At 44.1% G+C, this 23,160-nt stretch overlaps 1 protein-coding gene across 2 annotated transcripts; it reads left to right on the top strand.

The window, feature by feature from the left end:
- The first annotated feature begins 10,226 nt into the window (after nucleotides 1-10,226).
- LMOD3 (leiomodin 3) lies at nucleotides 10,227-22,261 on the top strand. 2 transcript variants are annotated; one of them, XM_070390984.1, is made up of 4 exons: nucleotides 10,227-10,345; nucleotides 10,726-11,048; nucleotides 13,076-14,488; nucleotides 21,862-22,261. In XM_070390984.1, exons 2-4 carry the CDS (start codon nucleotides 10,755-10,757, stop codon nucleotides 21,886-21,888), a joined length of 1,734 nt encoding a protein of 577 aa, XP_070247085.1. In that variant the 5' UTR covers nucleotides 10,227-10,345; nucleotides 10,726-10,754; the 3' UTR covers nucleotides 21,889-22,261. The 2 variants fall into 2 exon arrangements, with proteins under 2 accessions (XP_070247085.1, XP_070247086.1); XM_070390985.1 differs by lacking the exon at nucleotides 10,227-10,345 and having other exon boundaries at nucleotides 10,608-11,048.
- The last annotated feature ends 899 nt before the right edge of the window (nucleotides 22,262-23,160 follow it).

Below are 23,160 nucleotides of genomic sequence, written 5' to 3'. Positions count from 1 at the left end.
ATCCGCCCTGCTCTGTGCATGACAGGGGGCGTCGCCCCAACTCCCCAATCGGCCTTGCTCTGAGCCCGACCAGGGGCTGCAGGGCAGGCACCTAGGGATTGGGCCTGCCCTCTGCCACCCGGGAGTGGGCCTAAGCCAGCAGGTCGTTATCTCCCAAGGGGTCCCAGACTGTGAGAGGGCACAATTGGGACTGAGGGATACCCCCCTGCCCAGTGCACAAATTTTTGTGCACCAGGCCTCTAGTTCATTTATAAAAGTCATGTTTACAGCCATTTGTAGCCATGTTTCCTACACAGGTTTAGGTAATAGTGTTGCTATATTAGTAGGAAGAGATCATTCATGGAGAAATATTACTACCTTGAAGTTACAGAACAAATTCCATAAATGCTAACATTCAAAAGACAAATTTAGCTCAGTGGATAGAGTGTCCGCCTGCAGACCGAAGAGTCTCAGGTTCGGTTCTGATCAAAGGCACGTACCTCGGTTGCAGGCTCCTCCCCAGCCTGGGCCCTGGTCAGGGCACCTGCAGGAGGCAACCAGTTGATGTGTTTCCCTCATGTCGATATTTCTCTGTCTTTCCCTCTCTCTTCCACTCTCTCTAAAAATCAATGGAAAAATATCCTCGGGGGAAGATTTTAAAAAACAACAACATATTTAAGTCTGGCCTGTGTGGCTCAGTGGTTGAGCATCGACCCCTGAACCAAGAGGTCATGGTCCAATTCCCCGTCAGGGCACATGCCCGGGTTGCGGCCAGGATCCCCAGTAGAGGGTATGCCAGAGGCAGCTGATCAGTGTTTCTCCCATTGGTGTTTCTATCTTTCTATATCTCTCCTTCCTCTCTCTAAAATCAATAAAAACATGTTTTTCAAAAAGACAAATTTAGGTGCCTGTACAATGGGACAGATGCCACTCTCGAGAGTGTATTAAAGGTCTCATCTTCACCATAAAAAGAAAAAAGAGAAATTTAATTTCTCTCATCTTTAGAAGAAGAGAAACTGGGGAAACATTTGAAGATCACCCCATGAGTCTGGGTCAAATATGATTAATGACATGACCTAACTGTGGAAGCCTCCCCAGCAAAGACAGCCAGCGTTTCTGCAAAGTGGGACTGTAGAATCGCACTTACATAATAGAAAAGTCAGAAACAGCCTTAAAAGAAAAAGTTACAGCCTTAAACAAACACCTCATGTTAAGAGTGGTTATAACTGGTTTCAATTTGTTCTTTCTGCTTAGCTATAGTTTCTATTTTTTCTATAATAAACATTTATGATTTATATAAAATAAAATCAAGTCATTTTAAAGAGAGAAAAAGAATTAACTTATCTCCAATGGCCATATTTTTCAGCCCTTTCTTTGGAAAGTCACCAAAGAAGAGGCTTGCTCATACCTTAATGAGATTTGATAAAATTCTTGAGACACCAACATGGTTTCAGGTTCTGCTTCTAACGTTTCTTGAAGCTCTGGCCTTGTCTCTGATGTCCTGATGCTTCTTGAGTAACAAAATGTGATAGCTAAATTTCTCCTTGCGTTTCAATCAGCTGAAGTGCCCTTTGCCTCGTATCCCAGGCAGTGGTGCCACCAGCGCGGCATTCTTTTTGTCACTCTGGAAAGCCCTGCATTCCTTCCTAGCTTTGCCTTTTGTTTTCAATCCGTCCATACATTGAGGTGAAATGTGCATTGAGGGAAAGGCCGGCATCTGAGGCGACCAGCAGATGACTTGTGCACAGGCTCTCACCCATGTAACCCACACTCCAATCAAGATACCTCTGTCACCCCAGAAGCCTGCCAGCGCCAACTTTCCAGTCAATCCCCACCCCGAGAAGCAAGTGCTCTTTGATTTCTATCTGCGGGGTTTTCTGTGCCTGCTCTCGATCCTCACTTAAGCAGAATCTTGCTTCGTGTATTCTTTTGTGTCTTTCATTCAACCTAATGCCCTTGAAATTCAGTCCTGCTGCTGTGTCTCGGTGGTTCAGTGTTACTGCTGAGCAGGCTTCCCTCCATGCCTCTCCCACAGTTCTTTACCCATTCTCCTGCTGAGAGACTTAACCATCCACTTTTTTTAAAAGTGGCTTTTTATTTTGTGAGATAATTCAGAGAAATTAATAGAATCTCATATAGTAAATATTAGTAGGAACAATTTTATCATCTAATTATTTGCTGCTGATATCTTTAGTTCAACATTTTTTGAGTATTTTAAAATTGTGGTAAAAAGCATGTAACATAAAATTCATCATGTTGATCATTTTAAAGTGTACGATTCAGTAAAGTTGAGTATATTCACATTGCTGTGAATGGAGCTCCAGGACTTTCTCACCTTGTAAAACTGGAAGTCTGCAGCCCCAAACAACACCCCATTTCGCCCTCCCCTCGCCCCTGGCAGCCACCATTCCACATCCTGACTGAATCTGACCACGGCAGGTACCTCACACAAGTGGGATCGCACAGTGTTTGTCTTTTTGTGACTGGCTCGCTTTACTTCACAGAACGTCCTCCAGTTTCATTCCTGTTGTGCGCGTGACAGAATCGCCTTCTATTTTAAGGTTGAATAAGATTCCGCTGGGTGTGTACACCATGTTGTGCTGATCTATGTATTTGAAGACGGATATTTGTGTTGCTTTCACCTCTCGGCTATTGTGAATAATGCTGCCATGAACGTGGATATACAAATATTTCTTTGAGATCCCACTTGTAATTATTTTGGATGTAAACCCAGAAGTGGGATTGCTGCATCAGATGGCAGTTACATGTTTCACGTTTGGAGAAACTGGCAGCCTTTGCACATAGTCACTTGTGCCATTTTCATCCCACCAACGGTGCTTCGAATGTTTTCTGAAGGAGCCGAGTATTAGAGTCACATTTGAGGCCCTGGGCCACCTTTCCTTTCCCTCCTCTTTCTCTGCCCTGAGAGCCGCTGTCCTGCGTTTGGTCTCTGCTTCCCCGTCGTGTTTTTATGCTCTGCTACTGGCTGATTGCATCTGCTACTACAGAGAAGACGTCTACCGCTCCGACTTTGGTCATTCTCTCGCTAATGCCTTTCCTCTCTCTGGTAGTTGCTTGACGTCCTGTTACTACAAGTTCTCTAAGTGTGGCCAGAGAATGGTTTTAAATGTCATTAAACTTACGTTGCTCAGTGTCAAAACACTTTCATTCTGAGGATCTGGGTCTTTCTTCAGTTCTGGAAAATCAGCAATAATTTCTCTTCAAGTATTGCTTCTTCACCATTCTCTCCACCCCCTTATTCTGGAATTTCTACCCAGCAAAGCTGGGGGCCTTGGAACCACTCTCCGCTCTCCGTGGCTTTCTCCGCCTTTGGCTCCCGCCACCTGCCGGTCGCCTCAGTGCTGAGTCTGGTGCAAACGCACTCTGCATCCAGCTAGACTCCATCCCACTCACGCGTCGCTTATCTCCATAACTACATTATTTCTTTCAACATTTTTAATTTACATTTTCCTGTTTAATGATTTAGAATTACTTCTTTTTAAAAATTTTATTACAGTTGATACAATCTTAGTTTCAGGTGTATAGCATATTATTACTTCTTAAAGGGAAGTTATTTTTAATTTCTCTGAACACCTTTAAATATTATTATGTTAAAGTCTATCAAAATCTATAAGTTAATTTATTCTATGATGAACAAATATTCAAAATACTGATTCTGCTGGTTATTATTTTTCCACATAATTTGTCTCCCTGACTTACTTATTGTCTTCTCCTTTAAAAAATATATTGCCTTAATTCTTACACTTTTATTTAATAATAGTAAAACAGAGGGAGATGCTAGCCTCCCCTGATAATGCTGTATAAGTAGCACGCACAAGGATATTCCCTATATATTAACACACACTTAGAATATGGTTTCAGCCCAGCCAGTATTGCTCAGTGGTTGAGCATTGACCCATGAACCAGGAGGTCACAGTACGATTCTTGGTCAGGGCACATGCCCGGATTGTAGGCTCGGCCCCCAGTAAGGGGCAGGAGGAGGCAGTCAATCAATTTTCTCTTCAGTGATGTTTCTCTCTCTGAAACCAATAAAAATATATTTTTTAAAAGAATATGGGTTCAGGCTCTTCTGCTTATAAAATTATATATACTAGTGAAATATTCAAATAACTTGGAAATACTTAAAGAAGAAAAGAGGCCCTGACCGGTTTGGCTCAGTGGATAGAGTGTCGGCCTGTGGACTCAAGGGTATCGGGTTCGATTCCGGTCAAGGGCATGTGCCTTGGTTGCGGGCACATCCCCAGTGGGGAGTGTGCAGGAGGTGGCTGATCGATGTTTCTCTCTCATCGATGTTTCTAGCTCCCTATCCCTCTCCCTTCCTCTCTGTAAAAAATCAATAAAATATATATTTTAAAAAAAGAAAAAAAGAGGATCTGTTTCATGTTGATATAGATGTTATTAGACTTTTTCTGTGCTTATATACAAAAGAAATACATGGTTTAAAAATTTTTAACAAAAAGTCTATTTAATAATAAGCAGTTTTGTGGTATTAGATAGTAGGAATAGAATATAGTTTATTTTATTAATCCCCCATTGTTGAACATTTGGGTTGTTTCCAGTCTCTGTAATAAACAATGCTATAATCACACTTTTAAATATCTAAAGTTGTGAGGAAATTTCAAAATAAAATATACACCTAAATCTATTTCATTATCCTTGCTTTTTGTTATGTAGTAAAATATACATAACAAAATTTACCAGATTAACCATTTTAAATGTGCAGCTCGGTGGCATTAAGTACATTCACACAGTTGCACACTCACCCTTGCTTTTAATTGTGAATTCACAGATTGATTAAAGAAATCTCTGTGACAAAACGCGCCGCTGACAACTCTCGAGAAACCTGAGGCTTGATGTTAGTTTTTAAGCATTTTCATATCTCTGCCTTTGAGAACGTGGACTTTTGTCAAAGTAGCTGGGAAATGTCCTCGCTGTGAGGAATCCAAAAAGGAAGACTTGGCATTTGCCTGTTACATTTACAAATGTCATGGAAAATTATAAATGGGTTGTTGTTGATGCTGGACATTGAAGGGTAACGTGTCTTGTCCTGAAAGCTGATCAGGCCTGCATTTATTTTCACCTGTTTTAGGGGATCAGAGCCCATGCTCGTGAGGAGATTAAAACAGCTATTCTAAAATTGACTTACAAATCATCTGGAGTTATTGTCTCTGTTTTAAAAAGAAAGCAGCACTTGTTTTTCTGGAACCAAAAAAAACCCAAAAAACCCTGGATCATGAAACAAAATAAAAATCATTGGTAATCCCCCCACTTGGAGTTGTACCATTTTAGAGTATTTTCTTCCATTCTTTTTCTCTATGTTAACATATAATATATAGTTTGTTTTCTTTATTTTATTTGACTTGCTTAGATCAACATTTCACAAAATGTGTTCAGAGGAATATCAATCTTATAGTAAGTACTAATGTAAAAAGTTTTCTGTGCTCACCAGTTCAGAAAAAATATTTTCTCAATTTAGATGTTCACAATTCTCATTGGCATGTTCACAGCTCTTGGGTTAAGAGCTGTCTCTCTCTAACTTTCTTTAACCTAGCATTCTCCAGACGAATTTTGATCCTGGAATCTTTCTCTCAACATCTTACTGCTCTCAGTAGGTGTTTGAAGATGATCGTACTGCTGTTGCTGATTCCAGCCTTTGCAGCCTGCTAGCTTTTTCACCGTGTTTCACTCGCACCAGCAAGCAGGCCTGGGAGCTGCTCTCTGCTGGCCTGGCGGGTGGGGCTGGGACCCCAAGGGAGAGCCCGACACTCAGGCCACCAGCCTTGCGCTCAAAGGCCTATCTCAGCTTTAATATCTGCAAAAGGAGGTCAATAAAAGTGATGAAGCATTGCAAGATTGCCGTGTGAAGAAACTGATATATCCTATGGGGCTCCAGGGGAGCGCTTGCCTCATAAATCCGGAGGCCATGCCGCCATGGGCCAGGGGGTTGGAGGAGAGCGCCAGGCATTTGTTTCAAACTCACAAAATCGTCTGGAAACTTGGAGCCAGTGAACAGAGTCTTGGTGACCCAAATGGAATGGCTAAGTGAGTAGGACGCAGAACTGATTTCTTTGGGAACATCTGGGAAGCATTCGCAGAAACGCGGCCCAGGACCAGCCTGGGCTCGGGCTGGAGAAAGATGGCAGCGCCGGGCTTGCCCACCCGTGACTGGGGAGGATCCGTGGACCATGAAGGCAGCACTCCTCTCACCAGCAGGACTTCTCATACATGCATCCGAGCTACACATGCTTCTTTCACATGGATTCTACATGCTCCTTTGGAAAGAATGAAAAGCCATTTATTTTTTCAGTCTTGAACAATATTTGTTAGGAATCAGACACTTTCCAGGCAGAAGAGTCACCCAAATTATGTGTGCTGTTATAATAATAACTAGGAGTTTACCATGGATTATGCCATTTGGATTTTTTCCAAAGTCCTATGAAGTAGGTCCGTTTATTATCCCACCTTTACATACGAAGTAATCAGCTAGAGGCTGGCTTGCTCAATGCAGAGAAGGAAAAGTGCTTGTTCTTGTTCCTACTACTCTCCTCCCTTGTCCAGCTGGCCCGTAGAGTGGACTCACTGAAGACAGCTCGGTGAGCAGAAAGCGTGCACATTCACTTCATGTAAGTTTCTCACACACGGAGCCTTCGTGAGGGACCCGAGACTCCCAGGAAGGTTAAGCGGTGTTTTTATACTGGGTCACGCGAAGAGCAAGTTATGGGAAATATGACAGGACAGAGGGTGTGAGCGACAGGAGAGGTCAGAGAGTCCTTCCTGCACCTGCTGTTTCTCAGATGCCTCGGCCTGGAATATTCAGTTGCCAGGTGCCATGCTGGGGGCAGAGTCTCTTAAGCTCTCTAAGCTGGACTGTAAAATAAGTGACCTGCAACAGCGCTGTGACTTTCACACCCATTTACACCTCAGACCCACCTGAAGCGCTTTCAAAAACCACGGATTCCTGGACCCAAACCTGAGGATTCTGACTCAGGGGCCCCTGGGTGGGGCCCAGGGTGTCTGTGCACTTCATAACCTCCGCTGGGGTCTCTGACCTGTGATGCCCACCGGGCCCTAAATGTAGTCAATTACCCCGCAGTCAGCTACGTCTCCGTGGTATCAGAGCAGCCTTCTGATGAGAGAAGCTGCTGAGGTGGCAGCCGCAGAAACTCATTAAGAGAAAGCGCAGCTACATCATCTGTGTGCCAAGTGAGGCTAATTACACCACGAAACTCTCCCTGTCAGGCGGATGCACCGTGCGAGCAGCTGGGAGAATGTGCCCCCTCCACAGACAGAGTCAGAAGATGGGCGGCCATTCACTGAAGGCGCGTCTCTTACACATATTCCAAAGTCTGCTTGATCATCCAAAACATTTGGTCGCATCAAATCAAGTGGAATTCATCGGAATAGAATTTGAATCTGAAAGCTCACTAGCAACAGTTCAGATCATTTTCTGGGGAGAGCTTCATATTTATACATAAGTTGTTTTTCTATTTTCTTTATAAACAATTTCATCTAGAAGTCTCAGAGTTACTTTCTGTAAAAGCAAGATTTTTTTAAGTTCTTTTGTTTATTGTCATTAATATAATGGTTTCAATTGTGGAAATGGTTTATAAAATGTATTACATTTTACAATTGACTTTGTTTTTCTTTAGATGTTTCTGTGGTTATCCATGAAATACGAGAATAGTAATACTTAACATTTATTGAGGGTTTACTCTGTTATGCACCATCCCACTTAATTTACATATATATCTCTATATAACCTCACTTAGTTCTCCCAATAGCTGCTTATATTGTTTTATTCTCCACCCCTTTTATATGATGAGAAAACTGGGATAGGTCACCCAAGGTCACTCGGGTGGAGCTGGGCTTGAATCCCTCAGACTGATTCCAGACCTTCCTCTCTCATATTTAGGTCAGTATTTTCCAAAGTATGAATTTTGGGAAGTGAATTGCACAAGATATTATTAAGGGATTTTTGGAAGAAAAAAAGTGTGGATTAACTAAATAAGGTTTTGGAATTTGGACTAAACAAATGAGTTCCTTTCCAGTATGATTTTTCAGAGTGATGGAGCCATTTTTGGGGTCTAGCAATCTGAACCTGTGCCATTAACCTAATACACATTCTCATTAGCCTATAGTCTAGTCTCTGCCCCTTTAATTGTCTGGTCCTGCAAGACCTGTTTACTCCCATTTTAGAGAGGCTATAAACTGTCCCCAGACGGAGTTATCAGTGCTGGCGCCAGGCCAGGCCTTTAGTTGTGGTCTCAACGCCACAGCACATGGGGCTCTTTAAGAACTTGCAAAGGGAACCGGAAAAACCCTTGTTTGGGAGACAAAGAACTGGAAAAGGTATAAATAGGGAAATCTTCCTCCATGTTTTTGCCCAGAAATTTGAAAGGCATTTTTCTCTGGGCCTGCACGTAATAATAATAAAGTGTAGCTCCATTTCTCTAAGCGTTGCTTGGTTTTTCTCCGGTCTTCTGTAACAAGAGTATCTAAAAGGTCATAAACTTGCTGTAACCGGTTTGGCTCGGTGAATGGAGCATTGGCCTGCGGACTGAAGGGTCCCAGGTTCGATTCTGGTCAAGGGCATGTGCCTTGGTTGCGGGCATGTCCCCAGTGGGAGGTGTGCAGGAGGCAGCTGATTGATGTTTCTAACTCTCTCTCTCCCTTCCTCTCTGTAAAAAAATAAAAAAATATATAAAAAAATAATAAAAAAAAATAAAACTCACTTTTGACTTTTTTTACTTGTTTTGCTAGATATGTGTGTGTATAAAACATGCCAAAATTATAAATTTTATTTATAATTGTTTATTACTATTATAAGTATAATATTTAAGAATATGTTGTTTGAGTCCTGGCCAGTCTGGTTCAGTTGGCTGAGCATCATCCCATGCACCAAGAGGTCACAGGTTCTATTCCTGGTCAGGGCACAAGCCCAGGTTACAGGCTCTATCCCAGTAAGGGACAGGCAGGAAGCAGACAATCAACATTTCTCTCTCATTGATGTTTCTCTCTCTACCTTCCTCTCTCTCAAAAATCAATAAAAAATGTATTTTTAAAAATATATATTATTTGATTATGTATTATATTAAATATATATTATATACTATAAATATTTATAAATTGTATTAGAATAGTAAAATTTACACACTTTGCAAATAATTTTATATACATATACATTTATATATGATGGGTTGCAATAATATTGTAATAGTAAAATATACAATAGCCTAGAGAAAAGCCCTGTAAGTAAAAAAAAAAAAAGTGCAAAAGATGTTGAGTTTTTATGCCTAGCAGAAAGGACTACAATGATAAACAAAAATGTTATTAGTGATGGCCTTTAGTAGTGGGAAAAGGGGAAATTTCCATTTTCTTTGTGCTTCCTTGTGTTGTCCTAATTTTTGTACAATAAATGTATATATTTAGTAAGTATTACATTCAGAGTTCCAGTTTTGGCAATTATAAAAGGGCATTTAGTAACAAAGTCTTTTCCCAGACAGCCCATTGCCTCACAGTTATCCAAGGGTATTGGTGCAAAGGATGCATTATGTTGATAAAATGTGTTCAGTTACATGTATTCTTTTTACCTTTCATCACACACACAACACACAGTGTTTCACTGCTGTGTTAAATAATCTTGTACACCTGTCATCTCATCCGTGTGGGGCTTTACCTGTAGGATGAAAACATGGATAAAAAATTCTTGAAGTAGAATGGCTAGTTCAAAAACACACCTTTGCCGTTTGGACACATCCTGCCCTGCGGAAAGTACGGCCATCCTCTGAAGTCAGGAAAACGCTTCCATGTTCGGGCTTTTGGTTTTGGTTTTTACACTTCAGTTTAGATCCCTTTACAATTCAGCAGTTCTCAACCCGTGGGTCGTGACCCCTTTGGCGGTCGAACGATCCTTTCCCAGGGGTCGCCTAAGACCATCCTGCATATCAGATATTTACATGACGATTCATAACAGTAGCAACATTACAGTTATGAAGTAGCAACGAAAATAATTTTATGGTTGGGTCACAACATGAGAAACTGTTTTTAAAGGGCCAGAAGGTTGAGAACCACTGCACATGTACCCTAGCTTCATGGACGCTCGAGAAAAACAAATTACTTAAAATGTGCAAAGTCCCCCTCGCAGTGGAAATTCAAGTGCTGCCCGTCCCACCTGTTAGGTCACAGGATCCGGACGCAGATGGAACGCTGTCGCTGAGGCTCGGCTTACACACAGGGGACAGCAGCCCGGCTGCGGGTCATCGGCGTCCGGGCCACACCGCAGTGGAGAGGGAGTTTCACTTCAGTAGACCCCAAGGCGCTGGCTGGATCTGCATCCCGAAATAGTGTAAGTTGCTTTAATCATTTAAATAGAAAGAAGGGCTCCGGGAGGGGTGGCGGCCTACATGAACGGACAGCGTGAGAGCCTGGAAAGGAGCTTCCATTCCCCAGCCCTTCTCCCCGAGCCAAGCAGCTGCTGAAATGTCAGATGGATTTGCACAGCTGACTCAACTTGCCGAAAAGAGAGCAGCATGGTGGCTCCGTAAACTGCGCCTGCAGCCAAGCCCGGCTTAATATAGACGCTGGGGCCCAGCCGAGCACTCCTGCTGCCCAGCCAGCGGGGCCCTTGGGGGAATCTCTCAGAGGGTGTTGACCTGGGACGCTTGTCAACCGGGGAGACTTCTTGAGAGCTTTTTAAGTCCTCTTTGATTATTTCTCCTTTTCTAGGAAGATAGAAGAAAATACAGAAAAGAATCATGTCCGAGCACAGCAGGAATTCAGATCCAGAAGAACTCTCTGATGAAGAGATTGATGAAGATAAAATCTTGGCCAACTTGTCCCCGGAAGAGCTGTTAGAGCTGCAATCGGAAATCGAAGTCATGGCCCCGGACCCCAGGCTTCCCGTGGGAATGATTCAGAAAGATCAAACGGACAAGCCCCCCACGGGCACCTTCGACCACAAGTCGCTGGTGGATTACATGTACTGGCAGAAGGCGTCCCGGCGCCTGCTGGAGGACGAGCGCGTCCCCGTCACCTTCGCGCCCTCCCAGGTAACCAGGGGCTGTGCGCAGCCGAGCAATGGCGCCGGCCTGCCAGGGGTCCGCGTGGCAACAGATATTTCCCAAGATTTCATGTCTTGAGTTGTTTTGTTGCCACTTAAAGATTAAATCATAATATTTAAGGTTGGAACTCTGAAACATAGGGTATAGCTGTGAGGGGAAAGTTGGTCGTTTCTTATAAATGCCTCTTTTTTAAAAAAAAAATTGCTTTTGCGTTTGCTGTGTAGGAAAGCTTGTAGTCTATAGACATGATATTTAATTAATTAACTCACAACCCAGAAAGAGTTGTTCTTAATCATTGTTTGGCTCACAAGCCCCTTTAAGACGCTGATGAAAGTTCTGTGCCTTCGCTTCAGGCACGTACATACACATGCCGTATTTCACATACAGCTGCAAGGTGCACAGTCCCCTGAAGTCCATCCACATACCCTACAATTGGACCAATCAAATAACTGAAAATAGCCAATATTCCCACAGGCCACTTGATAACAGTGACTAGTTTAGAGATTAATACCTATTAAGCTGTTTTAAATGTTTTCCTATGAAAAGTAGAATTGTGGTTGAATCTATAAACGGATTGTATTTAGCAGATTTTTTTCTAATAGAGATCCCCCAAGTAAAGTCTCTTTTCGTTATCCCTGATAATATCGATAGACTTTGTCACATTAACGGTCACACTGGCCGCAGGTGGACAAGTTATAACTGTTCAGGTCAGGAGAATTTAAACATGAACTCAAGAACACAAATTGCTGGCTTGATAAGGTTAGAAATTTAAGATTCAATTTTCAGACATTTTACAATTGGAGTAAAAGCCAATTCTATATGAATTATTCCAGAAGAAAACTAGATACTTTTCACATCTTTTCTTCTCTTGATAGAATTTAAACAGCTTGATGGCTGGCTCCCCCTGCTGGGGAAGATGACAATTGCTAAGGGACTGTCAACTGTCTCTCCCAACCTACAATGTTATGTGCAAAAACATCAAGTTCTTGTTCGGATGAACCTGTGACTCAAACTGCTAAAACCAGCTTTCAAAATGATACCTATGAGACATACTGGGCAGCAATCTAGCAGGCAGTACTGATAAAGACGGCCACTTTCCTTCCCAGATAAGCAATTTTTCCTAAATCTCTGCATAATCCTGTCCCCTGTGCAGCTGGAAATATTTGGTTTCTCCTAGAGACCTCCCTTCGAAAGGAACGAGACTAGTGAGCCTGTTCTGGAGTAGCCAGGGCAGTTTCCACAGAGCTGAGGGGACAAAGTCAAGGCTCTCGGTGTATTCCAACACACCAAACTGCTCTCATTTCCCCACAATATGTTCTTTTTAGGGAAACTTGATGTATACAGTTTAGCAGATTAGCAAGCATATGAGGAATGTAAATATTGGTTATAATAATAAGGAAATTATTGTGTAACTCTGGGTTATTGAATACAAAGATATCTATTCAGCTATATACAAAACAGTGTGTTAGTAGATAACTCCATAAGGTTTCAAAACAAATAATTGTTAGCTGCTTCTGAAATTGTTCAGAATTTTAAAAATAATACAGAGTCTGAACACTAAATCTACTAGGTTTCATTTTAATATATGGAATGAAGTTAAACACAGCCCAAAAATGTGTGCTTATGTGTCTATAGAAAATTATCTTTATTTTGGTTGTATTTGCTTACAAAACGACTATGTGTTTTAAACTTTGTTTAAAAAACACAAACACTCCTGAATTACACACTGAAACAAGTGAATATGCCCCAAATGCTTCCCCTCCTCACTTACCTCCATGGTTATTTATCTTCCTAAAAGATAACTACTAATTTGGTGAACAATACAACAGACTTTTTTGCTATGCATTTATAAACTTTTCTATGTTGTATGTGTGTTCCACAAATGGAATACTATACATAGTTTGTTTGCTTACTTTTTCTCAATAATAAATCTTTTTATTGTCTCCAGTAGATATTGCTCTACTTCATATTTCTCCACTGCTATGTATTCTAACCCTCACAAACCTCTCTTTCAGGAAAACACTAAAGAGCAGCATGAAGAAATGGACAAAGGTAATAAAAAAGTGGCCCAGTATTTAAGGGAAAATCTCAATAATGAAATCGCTGCAAGTAAAAGAGAATCAAAGGGCAGCAACAATGTCCAAGAAACAGATAATGAGGATAACAATGATGATGAGGATGAGGATGATGAAGAGGAGGAGGAGGAAGATGAAGATGACGAAGATGAGGATGATGAAGATGATGAAGGAGAAGATGAGAGTGAAGGGAGTGATGAAGAAACAAAAAGAGAAGAGAAAGGCAAAATAAAGGAGCCAATCAGAAATGGCGAGAGCAGCTGCCATCAGAAAACTAACAAAGCCTTTGAAGAACAGAAAGACAGACCACAGGCCCAAGAAAAAAGTGAGAAAAAAATATCAAAATTAGACCCTAAAAAGTTAGCTCTAGACACCAGTTTTTTGAAGGTAAGTGCAAGGCCTTCAGGAAACCAAACCGACCTAGATATTAGCTTGAGGCGAGTTAGACAAAACGATCCTGACATGAAGGAACTCAACCTGAACAACATTGAAAACATCCCCAAAGAAATGTTACTGGACTTTGTCAATGCGATGAAGAAAAACAAGCACATCAAGACCTTCAGCTTAGCCAACGTGGGCGCGGACGAGAACGTGGCCTTCGCCTTGGCCAACATGCTGCGTGAAAACAGGAGCATCACCACGCTCAACATCGAGTCCAACTTCATCACAGGCAAAGGGATCGTGGCCATCATGAGGTGTCTCCAGTTTAATGAGACGCTCACCGAATTGCGGTTTCACAACCAAAGGCACATGCTGGGCCACCAGGCCGAGATGGAAATATCCAGGCTTCTGAAGGCAAACAACACGCTCCTGAAGATGGGCTATCACTTTGAGCTCCCGGGTCCCAGGATGGTGGTGACCAATCTGCTCACCAGAAACCAAGATAAGCAAAGGCAGAAAAGGCAAGAAGAACAAAAGCAGCAACAACTCAAAGAGCAGAGACGGTTAATAGCCATGTTGGAGAATGGGTTGGGGCTGCCACCAGGGATGTGGGAGATGCTGGGAGGACCGATGCCGGATTCCAGTTTGCAGGAGCTCCTCCAGCCTCCTCCTCGTCCTCCCAACCCCCCAGCCGTCCCCTTCGGTCGACGAAATGAAGTGATGAAGAAGCCATCGCAGGCCCCTCCATGCAGGACGGACGCTGACTCCTTCCGGGGCGTGAAGCTCAAGAGGACCCAGCGCAAATCCCGGATGCCAGAAGCCAGAGAAAGCGCTGAGAAAACCAACCTCAAAGATGTGATCAAAACACTGAAACCAGTGCCCAAAAATAGGCCACCGCCGTTGGTGGAAATCACTCCCAGAGACCAGCTCTTGAACGACATTCGTCACAGCAACGTCGCCTACCTTAAACCTGTAAGTAGAAGGAGGGAGAAGCGGTGAACAAGCACCACTCCGCACGGCTCAGCTAGTCCCGCTCAGTTTAGCATCAGGACAGTCTCACTAACGGGCTCACTGGAGGTCAGAATTACTGGTTACCCCCAAGGACATACGCCTGCATAGCTTCTGTAACAATAATTAACATCAAACAGTCACTAGCACTTACTATAGGTGAGATTCATTACATGAACTCACTCACATGATCACCTTAACAGCCCCATAAGGTAGGTATCGGTATTCTCCCCATTTCATGAAAGGAAGCTGAGGCTTAGAGAAGTTAAGTCACTTACCTGGGAGGTACAGGTAGGAATCGCTACACTTGACATTGAAATTCAGTTCTGAGTCCAGGGTCAGGCTTTAATTCCCGCCAGCGACCCCGAGCTGACCAGGGAGGCTGTAAGGACCCTGGTGTGGGAGTAAGAATGGTGCCTCGCGAGGCCGGTCATTTGCAGATGCCTGAGTGCTTCCAACCCGCGGAAAACTGGGTTCATTGTAAGTAGATGAAGGGAGACGAGGGGCAATTGCGTTTGTACTCCTCACTGTGTAGGCAAACGGTAGACTTCAGGTTAGCATCGCCACAAATTAGTAGTTTTAAGTATTTTACTACTATTTCCGTTTGAATATTTACTATGATTCACTATTACTGCTGCTGACATAGGAAAATGTTCTATTCTTTGCAGGTTCAGTTACAGGAATAAATTTCTTCTGTCATTACTAAGATAGCTGTAATGGAGGCTGGAAGGCGTACGTCCAAGGGGCCCGGGTGGGTGATAATTAGCTATTATTTCAAATCTAGTGTGTAATTTTAGTCAAGAGATGACATTGACAAAATAGTTAATATATTATTTCATCATAGAGAGTCTTTATTTTGTTGTTGTTAATCCTCACCAGAGAATATTTTTCCATTGATTTCTTTAGAGAGACTGGAGGGGAGAGGGAGAGACAGAGAGAGAAACACGGATGTGAGAGAGACACATCTATTGGTTGCCTCCCGCATGCGCCCTGACCAGAGCTAGGGATTGAGCCTGTAACCGAGGTCGTGCCCTTGACTGGAATTGAACCTGGGACCCTTTAGTCCACAAGCTGATGCTCTATCTACTGAAGCAAACCGGCTAGAGCTGGAGAACCACCATTTTTTTCAAGATGTTTTAAACAAATTTTCCTGTAAGCATGTTCTTTTTCTGCTTCAAAAAGCTATACATTATAAATGAAGGTAGCTTTTACTTACACAAACACACACACACACACACACACACACACACACCTAGGACTCTATTCTCATCCCCTGGCAATGCAGAGCTGACAACATTCCATTGTTCTAGATCAGAACTGTCACTTAGGCAGGAGTGCGGAAGCTTCTCTCTGCCCGGGGCCAGTTGGACATTCATAACATCATTTGAGGGCCATAGAAAATTATCAGCTTAAAAATTAGCCTGCTCTATTTGGTCAAACATTTAGTTGACTCACCCCAATGCCTTGGCAGGGCCAGCCCAAATGATTTCACGGGCCTCATACCGCCTGTAGGCCGGGAGCTCCCCGCCCTGACGCAGGGGGACTCTGACTGTTGCTGGAGGTCACATGAGGTCAGGGGAGAGTTCTTTGCCTGCGCTTGGGCACAGCATCAAGATTTGCTGCACCTGCTCTTCTCCCGGCAGCCAGACCTCTGAGGGGTGGGTGAGGGGTTGTTTTGAGAGAAACTGTCACTTCGGTAACCAGTCACCAGTAAAGCATACCCAGCTGCCTTGGTGTGATACGGTCTGAAAACAACACTAGTCTGAAAAGAATGAAGAGAACTCTTTTTGAAATAGAAGAGAGGATGAAGTTCCAATGATCGTCTGACCCAGCTCCCTGCCTTTTGCGGGAATGTTTTACTGAGCAAACCTGCCTCCCCAAGTCTGTTCCACTCCAACTGACCACTCACTCGTTAATGCAACAAATCTTTACATGCATGAGTGGGAGTGGCCCCCCGTCAGCCCCCTCCGAAGGGTCAGGGATGCCACGAGGTGTAAGACAGGTCCAGTCTCAATGGCATGGAGCATACAGTGCAGGTGTTGCCATCTTCATAGTCAAAGCACTGCCTTTTACTCAACTGAGAGCGCCAGTTCCTAAAGCACAGGACACCCTCCATGTACCCCCTGCTAAGTACCTCACTTTACATTTCCGATCAGTTCTACAGGGTTCTCACTGTTACGTTGTGTTTGTTCATGTCGACTAAGAAAAGCATGCTTCCAAGTGCACTCCGAATGGGCTTTCCATGACGTCCCGCACATGGGCCTCCGCTTGGAAATGCCTTTCATGTGTGTAAGGGCGCGGCAACTCTCGCTGCTGTCAGGGCCTGGCTCGGCCTGCGGTAGGCGCCTCTGTATGTGCCTCAGGGACAACATGTAAGACGCGGGGGGGGGGGGGGGGGGGGGGGCACGCATCGCCCCTGATGAAAATGCCCGGCGCTGCTGTCCGTCTGCTCCCGCTGCCGCTGCCCGTTTTGTGCCCCGCTACGTACACAATAAACATCTGCTTTAACGCTGAATCGTGGTTAATCTGTTAAAGACTTTTTAAATCTTTTTATTCTGAAATCATTGTAGACTTACAGAGGCTCAAAAACAGTACAAAGAATTCCTACATACCCATCACATATTGCCACATCTGCCTTATCGTTCTGTAAAAGGTATTTTAAGTGGCGCTACACCTGCGTATGTGTAGGGTCCACAGGGCATGCGGCTCAATGGTAGGAAGGCTCTGGCGTGTGTGTGTGTGTGTGTGTGTGTGTGTGTGTGTGGCGGGGGGCGGGGGGCACACGCGCAGCTGGCGTGGTGAACACCACTAACTCTATTCAGGGCGCTTCAACCATCACAAAATGTGTATCTTCCACTCGATGACATACTGTACATGCCAGCAGCGAGGCTATCACAAGGTGCCAGCACCAAGGGGTGCCTTTGGCAGTCAGGGGAGACGCACCTGCGCCCACTTGGAGAGGTGAAGCTAAAGGCTTTGGGGTCCCCCCTCTTGCACTGGAGGACAGAGATGCCCTCCCAACCCCTGGATTTGCAAGGATGCAGTTAAAATTGAAATACTATTTTGAAGTTTTGTGATTTTTCTTTTTACTGATGTTCCTAACTAGATTACTGAATGCCAAAAATGTACTTAGAAATTACTTACTCCTAGAAAACTTGAAAAAAGAAAAAGATTATTTTCCTCTCAAAGACTTAGAAATATGATTTTTGTATTTTCTAGGATATATCTTATTAAGTAGTCCATTTATATCTTAAAATTTTATTTTTTCATTTTAATGTTTACTCTCTACCCCATGCTTCTGGCCCAAGACCCTGAAATGAAGTTGGCAGCACAGAATAAAGGAAAATCTGTTCAACTTGCTGGGCTCAAAGGTTACCTCCTCCAAGGAACTGCCCTTCTAACCAGCTTAAAGGAGAGCGAGTCTGTAGGCCAGGTGTTGAAAACTGCCGGACTGCAGGCCAGCTCTGAAAGCCTGTGTTATTTGGCTTCCATATTATTACATAAAATACAGCACGTCACTTTAAAATGTCCAGCTACCTGGACCCCTTGCTGCATTAGTCCAGCCCCGCTGGGACTGCATGTGCACGGCGCAAGTCAGCTGGCTCTGCACGGCCCTTTCTGCTTTTCCTCAGTCCCCAACATGCCCTGCTGCCTAACACAGGCCTGCTTCACTCCTTTCCCTTGCTTATTTGGCTCCTGTAGAAGGTTTTAGTTTTTGTCACTCTTTATGTTTTTAGCTTTCATTTTGTCTAACAAACTGAATTTATTAGATAATGACTATGAATTAATAACTTACAATCAATACTAGAGGCCCAGTGCATGAATTCATGCACTGGTGGGGTCCCTCAGCCTGGCCTGCACCCTCTCGCAATCTGGGACCCCTGGGGGATGTCAGACTGCTGGTTTCGGCCGATCCCACGGGACTGCCAAAACCGGCAGCCCAACATCCCCTGAGGGATATAGCAGTGCAAGAAGCGGCAGGCAGCCCGGGAGGAGCCAGGGCCAGGCACCTCCACTCCCACTCATCCTGGCCCCGCTGGGCTGCCACCATCCAGTAGCACTGCAGCAGAGGCAGGAGAGGCTCCTGCTGCCACAGCTGTGCTCACCAGTTGTGAGCCTAGCTTCTGGCTGAGGGCGCTCCCACTGTGGGAGTGCACTGACCACCAGGGGGCAGCTCCTGCGTTGAGCGTCTGCCACCTGGTGGTCAGTGAGCGTCATAGCGACCAGTCGAGAGGTCGACTGGTTGTAACAGTCACTTAGGCTTTTATATATATAGATAGTAGTACAAAACAAAGACACTAGGCTTGTACAGGCTTGTCCCTCAAAGCAAATGCATGGTTTCCTTTCATTTGAAAATTCTGTGGTCCGTTTACTGCTCACCATCTAAGATGAGTATTTACACTCTTCTCAGAGGCCACCTGCGCATAATTTACATGCAAGCTTCTGTGCCAAGCAAGGTACCTTCAACATTCTCTCGTCCCCTTTGGGCTCGCTCTGCGCATCCCTGCGCTGCTTCCAGCTGGCGCCTGCAGACACTGCTCAGTGTCTCCTTGGGAAAGACTTTGGTGTAACAGTGTGAGCAGCTGCCGTAGTCAAAACAGTCCTGATGGTCACAGAATGTAAGATTCTAGACTCTCGAGCCTCATTGCCAACTCTGGCCATTTCTCCCACGTCTCATTTGTAAGACCTTCTCTCTCTTTAACGAGGTTCTCCAGATCCTCTCCTTCTGTGATTTTTCTCCTCTTTCCCGTCTTACCTTCTCTCCTTGTTTCAATGACCACATAATGTGGGACAACCCCCGAGGCTCCCTTTCCCAGGTCGAGCTCTTTCTTTAGGCCTGTCATTGATCCCGCTCCCGTTTCCCCGCTGTCTCCATTCCTGCACACCTTCAGGTCTAAGGCCCAGAGTTCTCTTTTTTTAATTTTAATGTTTTTATTAATTACAGAGAGGACAGGAGAGGGAGAGAGAGATAAAAACTTCAACGATGAGAGAGAATCATTGATCGGCTGCCTCCTGCACGCCCCACACTAGGGATCCAGCTGCAACCCGGGCATGTGTCCTGACCGGGAAGGGCTTCCCTTCCCTAGCTGCCGGCTGCTGGCCAGGGCCTTCCTTCATTCCGCACCACCCCCTGGTGGTCAGTGCATATCATAGCGAGTGATCCAACTCCCCGGTCTCCCGGTTGAACTCCCAAGGGGACATTTTGCATATTAGTCTTTTATATATACAGATTTGCCTATATTTTCTGGCTGCTTTTATAGTTTTATTTGTTTAATATCCCATATCACAGGCAAATCAAAGGGGAAATGTTGAAGTAGGAAGTAAGAAGTCTGCTTTGCTACTTTCTCCCCAAGCAGCCAGCCACCAGTCATGTCGTGGCTCACTCCCACTGTTGCCAGGACCTGTACTGCCCGCCTGGTCCTATTTTAAAGTCAATGGCTCTGGCTTACTACTGGGTTGGTGCCACATTTTGCTTTTAAAATATTTTTTATTAATTTGGAGCCCTGTTGTGCATATGAACATGTATTGAGAATAGTGCTGTATAAAATGTGTTCTTATTTCCACTCAACAATACAGAGAACACACTGTCTTACTCATTTCTTGCAGCTTTGCAGCTCTTTTTGCTCCTTGGCTCCTCACTGTTGGTGTTCTCCCTGTAAGCCCTGCCGAGTGCAGTGACGGCTCCCTCCGCAAGCCTGGCGCTGGGAAGGAGAGGCCAGGCTGCACATATGAAGGGACTGCGGTCTGAAGGTTGTGAGGCAGCAGCACATCAGAGTCCTCTCTGCGGGCAGGATGTGGGGGAACTTTTCTAGTCAAAGGTCATGGGCAGAGAACCAGCTGCAAGAGAGGCCATAGCAGATGGCCAGGATGGGTCATCGCATGGGCAGGTGGGCATGGGCCACACAGGAGAAACAGCCTCGGTCATTATTATTCAAACGCTGTGGGTCCCCTGGCCCCCTCCAGCATCCTCTGGAAGATGGCGTGTACGCAACGGGTGAGTCACCCTCTGAAGATATAACACCACATGGAACCCCTGAAGAACTGGCCTTAAGTCGCTCCTATGAAGCAAAGCTACAAGCTAATTTGCAGCCAGACTTAAGCTTCTCTTTTGTGAATAACATCTTGTTTTTAAATTTTAGTGAGCACCAAAGTAGGACCATGCTTCATACAGGAAAGATGGGTTGTTAAAATAATGTATATGGGTGTGGTGGTATTTTTTGGTGGTTGAGACATAAGTACTGAAATCAGACTGACCCGGGTTCAAACCCTGCTCTGCCACTTCCCGCTGTGTGACCTTAAGCAAGTTAACATACCCTGTCTGAGCCTGTACCTCTTTACAAGGAAAAAATGAGAAAATGTTTTTTAAAATATGTGTTATAAAATAAACAAACAAACAAAATGGAAACAGACTCATAGATACAGAAAAGAGAGGGGAGGGTTGAGGGACTGGGTGAAAAAAGTGAAGGAATTAAGAAGTACAAATTGGTAGTTACAGACCAGTCACAGGGATGAAAAGTACAGCAGAGGGAATATGGTCAATTATATCTTAATAACTGTGTTCAGATGGGTACTTGAAATATCCAGGGAGAGCCACTCTGTACAGTACATGATTGTCTAACCACTATGCTGCACATCTGAAACTAATGCAGAGTAATATTGAATGTAAACTGCAATTAAAAACAAAGGGGAAAGCCGAAATCGGTTTGGCTCAGTGGATAGAGCGTCGGCCTGCGGACTGAAAGGTCCCAGGTTCGATTCCAGTCAAGGGCATGTACCTGGGTTGCGGGCACATCCCCGGTGGGAGATGTGCAGGAGGCAGCTGATCGGTGTTTCTCTCTCATCGATGTTTCTAACTCTCTATCTCTCTCCCTTCCTCTCTGTAAAAAATCAATAAAATATATTTTTTAAAAAAAAATAAAAACAAAGGGGAAAAATAACTGTGAACATTAATTACTAATTTGTCGTATATTATCTGATCCTTAAGATAGCCTTGTGAGTTAGATGCTGCTGTTGTCATCTTACACCTGAGAAAGCTGATGCCCAACGCCGCAGGCTAGTAAGCACTAGTCCCAGGAGGTGACCAGGAGACGCCGGCACGCGGCCTCACTTCTATGACATGCTTCACTGTGTGCGCACAGCCCTGGATCAGCTCCCAGCTTCAGCAAATGCCCAGTGAAGGGTGCCTGTGGGTGTTTTGTCATGAATTCAGGGGCTCTCTGGCCAGAATTTCTACTCCAGTGTACATCCTTTGAGGCATGTAAATGTCATTTTTGCTGTAAAGCTCTTGAATTTCCAAGATTAATTCTTCCCCTTTCCTTCAAATGCTTAAATCACAGGTGCAACTGCCAAAAGAACTGGAATAAGAGGCCACAGCCTAACCTAGAAGAACAGGAATTGGAATAAGGCCTTGGACTGGAGCTTGAGGCTGTATCAGCAGCGTGGCTCTGGATCCAGGTGGAATGGGAACAGCGCTAACGTCTGATGGAAGGATTTTATAAAAGGCAAAATGCTTGGCACATGGCAGTATGTGGCTGACAAGGAAGAGGAAGGAGACTAAATAGTGATATTCAGGGGCAACATTTTCTACTTCCCATCAGTTTGAGTAACTATGGTGAAATTTAGTCATGCTCCCAGCACAAAAGTTAAAAAAACAAAACATTTTTTGTAAACATTCGCTTTACTGTTGCTTTCTCCTGCTAAGTAACAATAAATACTATAGAAGTGTTACTAGTATAGTTCCGTTTTTTTCACCTTCCATCTCCTGTGCTGTAATTCACCGCACAGTATCTTAAAGGAACGACTCATGTTTCATCTCCGGAAACGTGGTGGGTGACTTGAGCTCCAGGCCTTCTGCTGCTTTGAAATGGAAGAATCGTTACTTAGCTCCTCTCTCGGAATCCATTGCGGTTTCCAGCCACGCCTGGCTTTCTCCCTTGGCCATTCTCCTGGGGCTTTGGGATACACTTCTGATAGAAGTAGCTGTGAGGAGCAGAATGTTTAAGCCACAGGACATGGAGAAAACAGTGTTTCCAGAAAACCCAATGGAGAAGATAAACCCTTTATACACACAAAACCTTCCCTGTTTCCAAACACGGAGGGACAGATATTGTCTCGATGCAAGGTTTTGTCGAGAGACAGGTGAAATTGTTCACATTATGCTTTTTCTATTGGCCCACTCCCTCGCTAAAAATCTCTACATTGAAGACTTCAATTTGTTTTTTAAATATAATAATTTCCCCCAAAATGTTTGCTTCTTGCCTGATTGAGAGGGGGGTCACTGAGTTATCACCCTGCCTGTTTAGATAGGTGATGTGAAGTGGGCATGGAGGCCCAGGGGCTATTCCTGCCGTTTGGAAATACTCCCCATCTAACCCTTTATGACATGTTAGTGACAGCAGACCCTGCACGAAGTGGGTAGCCAAGTTACTACTGTAAAGAGACCAAATACGGAGGATAGTTTTTCCAAAGGTAATAATCACAGGATGTCTGCGTTTTATCATGGGTCTGAGTGCATCCTCTAAAAATGGAATGTAACAAAAACCCAGGGCATTTTTAGAAATTGTATGCTATCTAGCAACTTTGTGTATTTATAGAAAATGTTATAAAAATAGAAAAAATGTAATAGTTTAGAGCAT

The sequence above is a fragment of the Myotis yumanensis genome, unplaced genomic scaffold (assembly GCF_028538775.1).
Source record: "Myotis yumanensis isolate MYYU_CA2020_CCGP unplaced genomic scaffold, mMyoYum1.0.hap1 SCAF_14, whole genome shotgun sequence".
Taxonomy (NCBI): domain Eukaryota; kingdom Metazoa; phylum Chordata; class Mammalia; order Chiroptera; family Vespertilionidae; genus Myotis; species Myotis yumanensis.
Note: the sequence above shows the minus strand (reverse complement) of the source record. Positions and strands in the feature narration are given on the sequence as shown.

Excerpts from the sequence above, each read along its gene's own strand:
- LMOD3 (XM_070390984.1), top strand. The coding sequence starts at position 10,755 with ATGTCCGAGCACAGCAGGAATTCAGATCCAGAAGAACTCTCTGATGAA. Across the intron at positions 11,049-13,075 it reads TCACCTTCGCGCCCTCCCAG|GAAAACACTAAAGAGCAGCA; the intron begins GTAACCAGGGGC and ends CCTCTCTTTCAG. Across the intron at positions 14,489-21,861 it reads ACGTCGCCTACCTTAAACCT|GTGCAACTGCCAAAAGAACT; the intron begins GTAAGTAGAAGG and ends CTTAAATCACAG.